This window comes from Uloborus diversus, chromosome 6 (genome assembly GCF_026930045.1).
Source record: "Uloborus diversus isolate 005 chromosome 6, Udiv.v.3.1, whole genome shotgun sequence".
NCBI lineage: Eukaryota > Metazoa > Arthropoda > Arachnida > Araneae > Uloboridae > Uloborus > Uloborus diversus.
Window position 1 is genome coordinate 129,712,472 of NC_072736.1, and position 15,270 is coordinate 129,727,741.

General features: G+C 31.8%; 1 protein-coding gene across 2 annotated transcripts in view; it reads left to right on the top strand.

The window, feature by feature from the left end:
* The window catches only part of LOC129225164 (probable chitinase 10), a 37,141-nt gene extending 23,003 nt beyond the window's left edge, over positions 1-14,138 (top strand). For both annotated transcript variants that reach the window (XM_054859729.1, XM_054859730.1), the window contains exons 5-9: positions 2,638-2,910; positions 4,000-4,109; positions 5,642-5,759; positions 12,871-13,032; positions 13,780-14,138. In XM_054859729.1, the coding sequence (XP_054715704.1) occupies positions 2,638-2,910; positions 4,000-4,109; positions 5,642-5,759; positions 12,871-13,032; positions 13,780-14,067 (951 nt within the window). In that variant the 3' untranslated portion in view covers positions 14,068-14,138. The remainder of the gene's footprint in view (positions 1-2,637; positions 2,911-3,999; positions 4,110-5,641; positions 5,760-12,870; positions 13,033-13,779) is intronic.
* Positions 14,139-15,270: the final 1,132 nt, after the last annotated feature.

Below are 15,270 nucleotides of genomic sequence, written 5' to 3' on the forward strand. Positions count from 1 at the left end.
TCAACCTCTCATCTCTGTTTCAGATGTCCCTAATGCAGTAAAACATGTCAAATTAACCTCCTGTTTAAGTTGACCACTTTTGTCAGGTACAGAATGAGTCCTGTGTCATATCTCAATCTTTATAAGTTGACCCCTTGTCTGAGCTGACCAAAGTGCTGAACCGCAAGTGGTGAACTTACACAGGTCGAATCATCCAATGGTCGAACATCCAATGGTGGCCAATGTAAGATTCATTTAATTTCTCTTACTCTCTTGCTTAGTTTTCCCACATCCCATAGACATGAAAAACTTAATAAATTTGACAAAAAGATCGACTTAATAAATTTGACCAAAAATCTCTCAAAAAGCTAAACTTCGTGAATATTTAATTAACTTTTACCTACAACTATAATTATCTTTAGAACACTTGCTACATTCCCATTCTGGTTGAAATTTAAAAAGTGAAAATTATAGTACATTAACAGCATTTTCTTTGTTCAATTAATAATTTCTTAACCAACATTACTTGAATGTTCTCCATCTCAACCTGCATTTTCGACTTTGGTTGGAAAATTCTTCAAAAATTTCTCTAAAGAAATGTTGTTATTCTTAAAATCATCCTAAATTTATTTTAGTTGCTCCTTTATTTGTTGTTGAACTTAATGAATGGTGTTTGGTTTTTGCTTCTGCATTAGCTTTTTAAGTTTACTCAAGCTATTCCATTTTCATTTTTCTTCAATTATGTTCATTTATTCTGCAAACATTATACATAGTTCAAATTTCTTAAAATCAAGCTAACGTAATCATTTCAAGCAATATTTCATAGTTATTACTTCTAATGTCTTACCGTTTTCAGTTTTTCACGAAGCTGAAATCCATCACACTTGCTATCATGCGGTTTTTCACTTGGATGGGGGGGGGGGGACACTTTCGGTGTTTCAGTGCTTCAAAAAACATTAATTCATCTTCTGACGATAACTCTTATCCTAATTGAGTCAAGATTTCGGGTAGGGTGATAGTTAATTATGTACACTTTCAACCACGAATGACATTTGCCATACGTCGTACATGTGATAAATAATGCAAATTTGATAAATAATGCACGTCATAAATAATGCACTTGAGCATTAGTTTCAATAAACGCTGTTAAGATTTCAACAGTTTTACGAGTGCAATCTGAAGATAGTCAAATCCTGCTTTAATCTTTTTTTTTTTTTTTCAAAGTTTTGCTTTTTCTTTTTCAATTTCCTTTGTGGTCGGAAGAAATTTGAAATTTATGACAGCAATTTGAAGATATAGATGCTTCGTTTCTTTCAAAATTCATTTTTTCCCCTTGTAGTACGCTATGAGCTGTTTTCCCGGCGATTTACAGCAAATGAGTGAGCGTAATTTCAGTTTTCTTAGAAGTCATTTTGCTAACCTTGTTAAGTTTCAAAAAATTTTTTGTTTATCTTGCAGTACTTGAAGCGTCTGTAATAGTTAAACGATTTTCCACAAAAGCTTCCCTTTTTTAAAGTTATTATTTTTTTCTTTTATTTTTTTAGCTTTATCAGCAGCTTTTTGTGTTAAGCTTCGAAAAAGTATGCATTTATTATTTGTTTGTATACATCGTACCAATATGAGCCAAACTTCTGTGCTAACTAATTTGACGTAATGTCTCATAAAAACGGTTATAAATATTTTTTTTTTCAATATTTTTAAACTAAGTTGAGTGTAAGCATTTTTAAAGCTATGTTCCCGATTAGAACATACGATGCAACACTATAAGGTAGACCGGGGCACGTTTACGCATAGGACATGTTTACGCGGTGCCCTTTTTTCAAAACGAGTTATAACTGGAAAGCCAACAGTCAAAATAGTCGAGCTTCGGTCTAGGAAGCAGAAATAAGAATCTGTTTTCCACCAAGTTGAGTAAGTTTTGTGTTGAACGTTTTGAAGCTTATTGGGAATAAATAATACTTAGTTAAAAAAGAACGAATAATTATATAAAATAAGCAGAATTTTATCCTTTTTTGAGAATTGTACTTGTATGAGTTGAAATGTTATTAATTTTTTTTCACTTTAAAAATAAATCCAAAATTGGCAACGGGGCAAGTTTTCGCGTTGACGTCGGAGCACCTTTACGCACGTTCTTACTGTGTCTTACTTCTAAACGTGCCTTGAACTTTTTACGCTCCAAACTGTCTCAAACCTTTTTAGTATTTTCAGGCTATTTAGTTTTGAAAATCACTATTTATTTTTAAATTGATTTATAAATTCGTATCTCATAGGTTACAATCATGTAGTGCTGTCTTCATGCCCATTCAGCTTTTACTTAATACACTATTCAGCCTGTAATACATTTGCTTTATTTTAACGATGGTAAGACATTATGTTCGAAACAGTAACACGTTAGGCGTCAAAATAAACATACGTAAACGTGCCCCGTGTCCGGGGGGCAAGTTTGCGCAACCGACTTGGACTGAAAAATAATTTTTTCAACGATTAAAAACACAAATTGAGCAACAACTGAATATATCACTTTTGACTCCATTAACTGCTTCATAAAATCGCCATGTCTAAAATTTCCTAAGTTAAAACAAAAAAAATTTGAAAATTCATTGAAAAAAATCCAGGTAAACGTGTCCCAGTTTACCCTAATTTTTTCTTTCTTCATAGAGAGTTACAAAACTGAAAAAACTGAATCCAAAGCTGAAGGTCCTTCTGAGTCTAGGTGGATGGAGAGATAGCAGCGACATGGGGAAGTATTCTCGCCTCGTAGAAGATCCGGAGAACTGGGAACGATTTGCAAACCATGCGGTTTCTTTTCTACGCCAGCACGACTTCGACGGACTTGAGATAGATTGGGAATTTCCTGTCTGCCGAACGGAGAACTGCAAGTTTAACAGCGTGAATAGTCAAGACAAGCAAGATTTCGCATCCTTTTTGGACGTAAGAATCCATTATGTTCAACTCGCAGTACACGAACGGCGATGCCCGTGCTAAGAATTTGTCCACTGAATAAAACAATCTACCCCCCCCCCTCCCCTTCTGATGTGAAATGATCATTTTTCTTCAACTAAAATGCGTACACATCTTTTCAAAAAACCTATTAAAGTCTCTTTGGAATTTAAAACTAATCGCCAAAACACATACAAAGATTAGCAGTAGCTTTAAAACTCAAAATAATCCTTTAACTGTATAGTTCATCGTGTGCCAAACAACCACGCTACCGTAACTCGGCCCTTTAGCGAGCGCAGCGGTTTTCATTCTGCAATTTAAACTGTTTCGACAAATAAATAACACTAGAATAGAAAGCACAATAACACTGATAGAACGTTATAAAGAACACTCACAATTGAATAATACGACAAATCAAATTATTTACTTATAGATAGCTATTTATCTTCAGTTATAAGAACAAAAACAAACGTTGAAGAAATAAGGAAAACAAAACCCAACAGAAAATCCCACAAAATCAAATTATATACCTGAATACCGAAAAAAAAAAAAAAAACGCATTCAAAAACCAGTTCGCTGACCACAACAGGGAAGCTGGAGCCGCGCGAGATAGTTCCTTGCAGCTATCAACTCTGTCGGCCAGCGCCCTCTCGTAGAGTTAACTTACCCCGCCATCTATAAGGAATTTGTAGAACTAAACTTACCCTGCCTTCCTTTAGGAATTCACATAACTAAACAATTAATTAAATATTTAATTCGCAATTACAAATATTACGGTTAATCTGTTTTTTTTTTAAAATAGCCTACAGCCTTTCTCAATAAATGAACTATTCAATACAAAAAGATTTTTTTAATTCTAACCAGTAGTTCCTGAGATTAGCGCGTTCAAACAAACAAACTCTTCAGCTTTATATTATTAGTATAGATAAATACATTTTAAGACAATAGTGCCCAACCCTTTTTCATCCGAGGGCCGCAACTCACACTAAAATGATACTCTCAGGCCAGAACACATATAAAAAAATTTTAAATTTCTTATGAAGTTATTAATGATACTAATTTTCTTCTCTTTCTTCCTAGTTTGTACAGTCATTATTTTCCAGTGAACCGGAACCTTTATTATTAACAATTAAAGCATCAGGATCGCCAGAAATTATAAATTTTGCCTACGAGCAAGCTGTTATAATAGAGTAAGCATTTTTTTTTCAACGTTTTGAACTGTAAAGCACACGCTAACACTAATGAGATTTCTGAAACATTTTATCAAATGAAAAAAAGCATAAACAGGAGAATTGTATGTTATTTCATTTTCTTACTTTGAGATAATTACATTGTTTTCCTTTCATTTTTATTGAATTTTTTACCATGGCCCCACTTAATTCTTATAGGCCGTTACAATCGCTGAAACTCATGGCAACAAAGAGGGCTTTACAGAGAACCCCTATTTCCATTACGTTGCTGTTGATGGATACATGCAGGGGTTCCTATCAGCGCCTCTTGCGGTCAAAATGGGCGATGTCCAATCAAAAATGAACAAATTTTGAAACGTTGAAATTGATTGGTGGATGTATGAGCTGCATCGGTTAAACACAGAAAAGTCATTAATTGTCAAGGCCCGTTAAGTGCCAGTGCCATCTAGTGGGACCATGTTTTTACATTTGAAGGTGTTTGCACTAATTCAAAAAGTTTAATACGTAAGTTGTGTATTATTAAATAAGAAAATAGATCACTTATTCAACGATGTTTTCACTGAGAAAAATTGTAAAAAACAGCTAATACGCGGGAAATACAGATAAACGTGATCATCATATCAAGACTTTCATAATGCGCTCATTGACTTTGAGTTTGAAGTGAGTTTTCAGTTGAAATTTATTGCTTATTTTTAACAAGCAAAGACGCTTCACAAAAAATAGAAACTGTTTTGCCAACGCATAACAGATAAGGTATAATCAAAGCAACAGAGGTCACGTACAGGCTTTAATTAATGCAAAAAGTGTTTCGTCAACGAAGGTTCATTGTGGCAACCATCGCTGCTTTTGTTTTCCACAGCGTTTTTGGGGTACTTGTCCAAAGAAAGAATGGCAACAATCCCGAAGAGCACTACACTTTATTGCGCGTAGAGCTTTAAGTTAGAAGTAGTTAAGAATAGTTTAAGTCATGAAAAGCTTTCGTTTTATTAGACAGATTTCAAACAAATAAGGGAAGACTCTGTACTTCATGAAAATCTATTTCAATTTATCCCCTCCTCTTTCATTTTTTACATTTAACGAGAACTCACTTTATTATGTATTCAATTACCTACAAGCTCCTTATTTATATTTTTACCAGGACTGCGGAGTCGGGCTGATTTCGGGGTAAAGGTGTCGACGTCTCTAAAATTCCCAGAGTTGGAGTCGGAGTCGATCCCTTTCTCTCCGACTCCAAAGCCTTGGTTTTTACGTCACGATGATTTAGAGAAAAGAAAAACTTTCATCAATTTCAAAAAACAAATAACATCGAACTCTCATGCATTCTCGCATACATTACTGTGATTTTTACGTCTAAATAAGAATCCTCGAAAATAACATACGCCCTGAATTTTTGTACAGCAGCGTATTAGTAGCAGTAATAAAGGGAGGAGTTATTTTGTGTTGATACTCTCGAAGAAATACAGATAGATGAATTTGAACATTTTCCAACTATTTTATGTTCAGAAACATTACAAAGTTCATTAATTTTCCAGGTCAGTAGACTACATTGTAGTCATGGCCTATATGACTAACGCAGAAAATCAAACACTTGCAACACATCCTTCAAGACTTTATCCCAGTAGAGATGTGAACCACAAATATGAAGATGCGGTAAGTTTACAACTTTAAAGTCAGTCATAATGTTAAGTTAATATTTAGTTTTCATGACACACATTGTTTTTTTTTTTTAGCTTTTAACAGATTTTCTTTTTAAAAAAATGAAAATTTGTTACGTCTAGAAGTATTTTTAATTTATTGGAACAATCAAATAGCATTTAAGTCTGCTTTGAAGTCCCCATCAATATTTTTCAAAATATACTTAACATATGCCGCTTTAATAAATTTATTAAGGGGGTCAGGGACACATTTTGAAAAAAAAAAATTAAACGCTTTGGAGTTTTGAAATTTTTTGCATTGATTCACCATTTATTTAATAAGCAAAAACGCAATATAAAGATCAAAATTTTTTTTTAAATTTGAATTTTATTATTATTTTTTCTTTAAATGGGGTTGCTTTAAATTTTTAAAACTCAAAATATCCTTGGTCAACTTTCAAATTTAAAAAAAAAAATTATGCACAAATATCTAAGTTTTAATTATTTTAAGCGATTTGAAAAATATTAATTCAATAATAAATAGAAAATATTTGAAGAAATATTTCAAAAAATTCGAAGATACTTTTTTTTTTTAAAATCATATTTTTTGAAGTAAACTTTTTTCCCCCGTAAAATTTGCCGAATAAAAATTAAAGTAAACTGTTTGAAAAAGATATGCTGCAAATTTCATTACTTTATCTTTATCAGTATTAGTTCGTGTAAAACGTGTAAATCATAGTTTCCGCAGTTAAAAAAAAAAAAAAAAATTGTACGAGGAAGTCTTTCTCTTACAAGTTTGCGATTATGATTGCGAAGACTATTTTAACTAAATATTTTTGCGAGGATTTTCTTGAACCAACTTGAAGCAAACGCATGAAAACATTGGTTTCGAATGTAGTTTTAAATACTCCAGTTTAAAAGAAATCTGTTTATAATCGTAAAAAGTACTTTTAGGCTAAAATGCAAAATATACACTCTTCCTTTTCTACAAGAAAAATATTCTTGTGCAAAACAATCACAGCTTATTGTGGTGGAATCAGAATGTTATTGAAGTAAAATAAGAAATAACAACGTCATATAGCACAAATTGCAAATTACTGCAAACACGTGTTTCGCCGTTACAAAGAACGCCTTTTTCAGTGCAAAAGAAATGTGCTTATGGATGAAAAGACGTCCGACTTGTCGGACGTCTGCAATTTGTGCTATATGCCGTTGTTGTTTCTTATTTTACTTTTTTACTAGTGGCACCCGCACGGCTTTGCCCGTAGAGGAAAATTAAAAGGTCATTTGGTTCGCCTGTATATTAACAAACAATGGATGATGAATTTCTCGCCAATTGGCTATGTTAAATAGCTCGCCCACATTACGGTTCCACGTTATGATGGTATCGTAATTTACTATTCCACGTTGTGATAATTTGCTCGGAAAAACTTTCTTAAAATTGGTATAGAAAAAGAAAAAAATCGAATTTTAAAAAAATCTCTTCGAGGTGCACGTCAACATGCTACAAACTAACTTTGTGCCAAATTTCATGAAAATAGGCCAAACGGTCTAGGCGCTAAGCACATCACAGATATCCTACAGACATCCAGACAGAGAGACTTTCAGCTTTATTATTAGTAAATAGTGGCACCCGCACGGCTTTGCCCGTAGTAGAAAATTAAAAGGTCATTGGTTCGCCTGCATATTAACAAATAATGGAGGATGAATTTCTCGCCAATTGGCTATGTTAAATGGCTCACCCATGGCTTATAACGGTTCCACGTTATGATGATTTCGTAATTTGCTATTCCACGTTGTGATCATTTGCTCGGAAAAAGTTTCTTAAAATTAGAATATAAAAAGAACAAAATCGAATTTTCGAAAAATCGCTTCGAGGTGCACACCCCCATGCTACATACTAACTTTGTGCCAAATTTCATGAAAATCGGCCGAACGGTCTCTAAATTGACTACATTTGTCTTAAAACGGAATAATCAATGTTATTGGCGAAAAAGTTTTTGAAAATATATAAATAAACTTAAAAATAGTTTAATAATTAGTATATATATATTACAAGTACGTATGAAAATTATAAAAAGTAACGTACAACTTGACGTATGAAATCTTTGTTTTAGCACTTTTTTTTGAGCGCATTATTTTTTTTGAAAAATTCCATAATAGTGAACTGCTTGCTCAAGGTCTTTTGGAAACACATTTTCTGACTCCCTCTTCCCCTTCCTCGTCTACAGTGTTTCACATTTAATATTCATAAATTTATTATCTTCTATCTATTGTTTTTTCTTTTCTTTTTTTTTCTTGTGATGGTAAAGACAAATGAATATTCAATGAATGATGGAAATGTTTTGATGGAATATGAATGTTGTTTTTCTTGCCCGTTGTCGGCGAAAACTATTTACGTCAATTTTTGTTCTAGTTTAATTTATTTCTAATTTATTCAAAAGTTTTCTCAGCAAAAACATTTGCGATAGCTGATCACTGTTATTCGATTGCCCGGAGAAATTATTCGTTTAAGCGGAGATGTTTAACATTGCGTCCAGGAGGAAATATTAGGCTCCAGAGGGTTTTATTTGTATAAGCGGGGTATTTGTTTATCCGTTACCCGATTAAACGGGGCTGAAAGTAGGGCAATTCTTTTATTATATTTTACACTATTCATTCTTTGTAGAAATTGTTAAAAAAACAGCTCATCCTAATACGTTTTTTACCTTCCAGACGCAAATGAAATATGATGACTGCAAAACCATTTGACCGCGCGATTTCTAATATAACATATCAACTTGAACAATAGTACATAAGAATGGGTTTGAATTCCCCCTCCCCCCAATAAGGGTATGTAGAGGTTTTTCCAACCTCCACTCCCCCTCGGGAACCTTACGTAATTTATGAATGGCACTAAAGTGTAATAGCAGGACAAAGAGAAATGGTGAAATATTTTCCCGGCTTGCAGCGCCACTTATCTCTAGCAACAGTTTAACTCTGTTCTCTAACATATAGTTGATTCCAGTCAAGAAATGAATAGCTTTAAAGATCAATGTATATAGTAACAAAAAAAATTCAAAATTTGATATACTTAGTGAGATTTTGCGGTTCATCAAAAAAATAGTTTTTGTTATTATGAACTCATAAACGTTTTTCAACAAAATTTTAAAAATGGGTTTAGATCTGCTGATATCCATTGCAGTACCTATTTAGTTGATATTAGTCATGTTTTGATTTTAAATGTTTGATACAATTTGTCAAATGCATGCGAAGTAAAAAGAGTAACGCAAAGTGAAATAGTTAATTTCGTTTACATATTAATTGATTTATTAAATTACATAGGTCAATAACATAATTCATTTACATTTCTTCAATTAGTAATTCACTTACTTCCTTATTCACTATTCTTTTTGCACATTCATTTTTCTCACTTATTAATTAAATAAATAATTTAGTAGTTCATTGTTTCATTATGTTTTTATTTACTCATTCATTTGATGACAATAAACTTAACAGAAAAATAGGATATATTTCACCAGAAAAATATTTTGCATTACACTTAGTCCCATGTAAAGTGAACATTTTCGACTTTTTTTTTTAGTTTGATGATGCAATTTAATTCCAAAAATTAAAGTTATGTTTCAGTGCAAGTTTTATTAGGTTATATATTATTTTTCTTTTTATACTGAGATTTTCAAAATAAGTTTCCAGTTTGTTCATAAGTTTTCTTAACTATTTCACTTTGCTCCACATTCCAAAACTTCATTTCTTGTAGCATCATCTTTTCTATTAAGAAGTAACAATTTTTTCTCAGCGAAAATGTAAGCTAATTTTTGTAAAAAATATCATTTGAAACTGATATGGGGTAGACCAACTAGTGAATGTAACCATAACTTATAATGAAACAATATAAATAAATAAAAGAAATTTCAATTTTTTTTTTCCTGAGATAAATTGACAGCACTAAAGATTAGAAATTTTTATGTTTCCCCACTGTTTGGAGGTGTCATTTAACTCACAAAAACAACAAAAGTATAACTATAAAAGATCTCCCACTTAAAAATAAATAATTGCACACATCAATGGAAATGTTTTTAATGTCATGTACCAAATGTTAGTTTTTAATGATGTTATGACTGTCTGAGAATGAAATTGTGCTTAACTGCTCATCTACTGATCAGGCTACCCTAATGAATCTCTTATGATCACGAATGAAGTGAAGGAAAAAAAATCATGACAACCTACTAGTTTGGTTTAATTGCATTAAAAAAAACTAATTATCTGCATTTTCAATTGAAAAGCGAAGAAAGTTGGCACGTATAATCATTTATTTCCACCAAAATACACTTTATTTTTTCAATAGACTAAAACGACTTTCCTAGAGATAATTTTAGCCCTTTTTCATAACAAGAAAAAAATAGTTAATCATGATTCCAATCTTACGGTTCAGATAATTTATTTAAAGGTTTAAGGAAAACAAAAAAACTAATTATTAAGAAACCCGGAAATAGATAAATTCAAAGGATTGGTTTGGGATGAAACGATCTTCTGCATGATAAGAAAGCTGCCTAATTTGCATTAAAAAAGAACATCTTTCTGATATCAGAGACGTAGGAAGAAATTCCCCATGGGGGCTGTTTAGTCTAAGAAAGAAAATCTTGTTGATTTGAATCGTAAATAAAAGCAATCCGAATGAAATTCTAATTTCTCACAGACAGTCATACAACATGCATAAAATTGATTAAATAATAATAATAAAAAAAATGTTATGCCAAGTTTGCGCCTAAACGGAAGGACTGATTTTGATTTTTTTTTTTTTTTTTTTGTTCGAAAGGAGAGTTGAAACGATTGTGTTTTTAGCTGGGTTGCGTCTTTGGATTTAAAATATTTTTTACGATTTTTGCAGTGAAATTATATTTAAAAACATAGTACCGAAATAAAGTATAACTTTTTTTTTCTTTTTTTTTGCGTCTGATAGAATGTGTTTTGAAACTTCCATAATGTATAGAATTCGAATTATAACGTTTTTTAAAGCAGATTTTAAATACGGCTAAGCCTTTATTCACGCGATTGGTAACCGAATTCATTGTTGGCCGACAAGGAAAGAAAATGTAATGATCTAAAATTTTATCTGTTGAAAGTTTCTTTTTGTTAATAAATAAAATACATGTAATTGATGTAATTGATTTTTCATAGTACAGTGGCTCCCAAAAATGTTCGTACACCTTGAAATTTTGTAGTAAAACCAAAATAACGCAAAACTGAATTCGAATATGAAATCCAATTTTTTTTTCACACCATTCCTATGCCATTCTGAATAAAACCCAGTAGTTTTTTTCAAAATATTGCCAGATTTTATTTTTGAAATTTGTCAAAAAACGATGAGACAGAGAAAAAATACGCCACAAAAGTCATCGTACACTGAAATATTCTTGAATTAATTCATGATTACAAGTATCATATGTGTTTTTTTTTTTATTATTTTTGCATTGTAAAGACACTATAAAGTAATTTGCCTTTAATTTTTTGTTTATTTATTCCCTAATATTCTGCTTATTATTTTTAAATGGCAGGTATGCGTAGAAAACAACAAACACGATTCGAAATTTGAATTTTTTCCCTCACTATAGCCATAAATTGGTTTGAAATGTCTCTAAATTAGTTAATTTATACCATTCTATAGTGAATTGCTAGATAAAATGGTTTAAAGACAAGAATAGGATCGCAAACAAGGTAAGAAAAGGTCAACTGGCAAAGTTAACAAAGCGAGATCGGAGGTTTACAGTTAAAAAAATTCTGAAAAGTACACATTTGAGCGCTGAAAAAGTTTCTACAGAATTGAATGAAACATTTTACGTTTAATTTTCACCTAAAATTGTTCGCCAAGTTTTCTGATTAGCTGGATTAAAGAGGGCCTCTTCCCGCAGAAATTTTCTTGTTCGTGCGAAAAACAAAAAGCACCGTAAAATCAATGATAAATAAACTCAGAACGTTTTGGAACAACGTCTTACTTATAGATAAAAATTAATTTAATATTTTGGGTTAAATTGTTGTATAATTGTCTCTAGAAGAAAAAATGAGGAATTTAATCTTAAGAACTGAGCTGGATCAGTTAATCAGGACGGTGAAGTTGTTTTTGTGTGAGGGTGCATAACAGCACCAGGTCTTGGAAATTTAGAATTTTTTGATGAAATAATGAATCATGCTGTTCACTTAAATATTTCAAAAAACAATTTTAAACTATTAGCCCAAAATTTGGCAAACGGAAACAACTTTGTTTTTTATCAAGATAACGATAAGAAGTACACGTTTGCGTTTGGTGCCTCAAAAATTGTCCTTAAACTGAGAAATATCTCCTCAATCGCCAGATTTAAACTTAATGGAACATATTTGGAGATATCTGGAGGCTAGATTACGAAAATGCACCATTGAAACGAAAAGCAAACTAGAAACAGTAAGACTGGAAGTGCGGCTGAACACTTACTCAGAAATTGCATAAAAAAAAGAAAGAAAAAACAATGAAATCTATTCCCAGACGTTTAAAAGCTGTTGTTGTTACTGCATGATATTCTACTAAATAACAACTTAGTAAAAATTAGATTATTTACTAATGTTTGGACATTTTTTCAAAGTGTACGAAGACTTTTGTGAGATAAAATTTCCGGCACATTTTGGTTTTTAAAAAAATAAGTTTTAATGTTTTATTAAAAATTTTCGTGTAGTTTTGTTAAAAATAGATCAAAAATCTTATAATTAAGTACCAATTCCGAAATATTAATTCTAACCAATGCGTAGGGGCCTATTTCATTGAAAGTCGTAGGTGTACGAACACTTTTGGGAGTCACTGTATAAGGCTTTTGAAAGTATTTTCAATTTTCCATCTTATTTCTACATTTGAGACTCAGTCGGTTTTTTTTTTTTTTTTTTTTAATTTTACTTCCTTGTTAGCAGTAGAGAATAACTTTAATTTCATAATAAAAGTTTAATTTTGAGCAATAAAAAGAAAAAAATATGTAACAAAATAATGAATATTACATTAAATAGTACAAAACCTAATTACAAAATACGAACATTAAATTAATTGTTCAAAAAAGCAAGAAAATGAGTCGCACTGACTACTTTTTCTAAATATTTTTATCTTGCAGCTGTCTATGATGGAATTTTGGAAGCGGGTGGCCCCTGAAAATAAGCTTGTTTTAGGCATTCGGGCAGACGGTAGAAGCTATCAGTTGAAGAACGAAGAAAAAGCACATATTTATGCTGAAATCGAAACCGACCCAGCACCAGTAGATCTCCAATATCATGAGGTATAAACAAGTATAATTTTCTAAAGAACTCCTGTGAACTGTTGTGTATGTGTGAGTGTTTGCAGAGAACAATGTGTCCGTATACAAAGACCTTCTAAAAAATTTCCTGATTCGGCAATTTTGTCTGATGATTCGGCAAGATTATCATAATTCGGCAATATTTGGAGCTCCATTTGGCACAATTATTGTTCGGCAAAACTTGGAGTCTTATTTGGCAAAATTTCGAGTTCCATTCTCTGAAATTTGGATTTCTATTAGGCAAAATTATCATCATTCTGCAAAGTTTGAAGTTCTATTCGGCAAAATGAGAATTTCCGCCCTCTCAAAAATTTGAATTCGGGACGCCCCAGTCCGTATTTAAGTCCTTTTGCATATTTCTGTATGCAGCTTAATTTGTTCTTTTGTTTCTAAGAATATAAATATGTAATTTTAAAATAAAAAAAATACATAATAGCAATAAGTAGAAATTTACTTATTAGGTGGTTTTTTTCAGTTCATTGAAAAAAATACTGTAATCTGTAATCACAAAAATATTGCTCACTTTAAGCGGGTTTTTGCTCGTTAAAAGCAAGTTTTGTTCCCATGTACTGAACACTACACCAACCAAATCGGTAATAAATAGCGAACTTTGTCCGTTTTCTTTTTTTACATTTAGAAATATGTTAAGCTGTCATATTCTAAAGTTGTACACTTGGGAACAAAACAAAAATACAGACATTTTTTACTTAAAATTTTTGCTCTTTACAGATTTGCAAACTTCTCAATAAACATCAAGATTGGAAAGTGAATCGGGAACCAGACATTGGGCCTTACATGCACAAACATTATGTCTGGATTGGTTATACGGATCCAGCTTTTGCTATGAAATTAGCAAGTTTTGCGGACAAGAAAGGATACGGCGGACTAGCTCTCATCGACGGAATCTCTGACGATTTTGCCGGGGACTGCTGTCGCGTCAAAAACCCCCTTCTGAAAAGTATCGTCTTTGGATTAACACGTAGAGGAATGCCCCCTACTCTACTCGGATGTCCCTGAAGGATCAATGAAGCGAACTTGATTATACTTGTCGCATCAATTTGTCAATAAACTGTTTCCTTGTTGTAATATCTCGGGGCGAGAACTACAACTTGATAACCACAAATTTCTGGTGGGTTTTTCAGTTTTGTTGGAAACAATTTTTTTTTAGAAAAAGGCTAAGTACTTCAAATGAAATAAAATTTAAAAAATGTAGAAAAAATAATATTTAATCAAGTCTTCATGTATTCTCCAAAAAACGTGAAAAAGCATGAATTTGTTGAGTTTTCTTCGAAACTGCTGAATTGTAGTTACCTATTACAGCATTCATCCCAAAGTATTAAGTTAGTAAAAGCTCTATACTGCTCACCAGCAACAATAGTGCCATGTCTCAAAAAGAAAATAATTAATGAAGTAAAAAAATTTTAATGTACCATATTGTTAAAATGAACTAAAGCGTATTATTTCTCTGCGAATGAACGGGATTTTTTTCTGCATTTGCATTGAAAGTTCTAATTGCTACACTGGGGTCGTTTCCAAAATTTTAAAAGTATTTTTTTCTGAAAGGGCATGCTTTAAAACATAGGATCTGACCTTTTTCTAAATAATTTGACCAAGTTGAATATTTTTAAAAATTACTTTAATCGGTGCGCTTTCATTGTTTGCGCTTCTGCCGATGACATCACAAATAATGAAATGACATTCACTGTTGCCATTCACAGAGCAAAATATTTAATTCGCATCTTGACTCACGTGTATTGGCAACGATACGGTTGATAGCAAGCGTAGAGCGCAATATTTAATTCGCTTCTTGATTATCATAACATGGAAACGCGGTAGAAAGATGCGCCAAAGTTCATCATTTGTGACGTCATTAAGACCACGCCTTGTTTGAAAAATCGGACATTTAAAACAATTTATTAAAAAATAACTATTGGGAAAATGAAAGTATTTTCTGGTTCCATATTATTATTTTTGCTTATTCTATCAATTTCAGTGACTAAAAGTAGTACTTTTGACTGAAGGAAACAATCCCATTATGTGTATCGCTTTAAAAAAAATTAGGCACATTTTAATTAAAGTACAGTTTGACAATGATTATGACCAGAAATGAATTTTCAATTGAAGGCTTACGTACATTACAGCATGAAATCATTTTTAAAAAATTATAATTTACGTTCTTATTACTTTGGAATATTAGAAAAAATAATTTATCCGATGCTG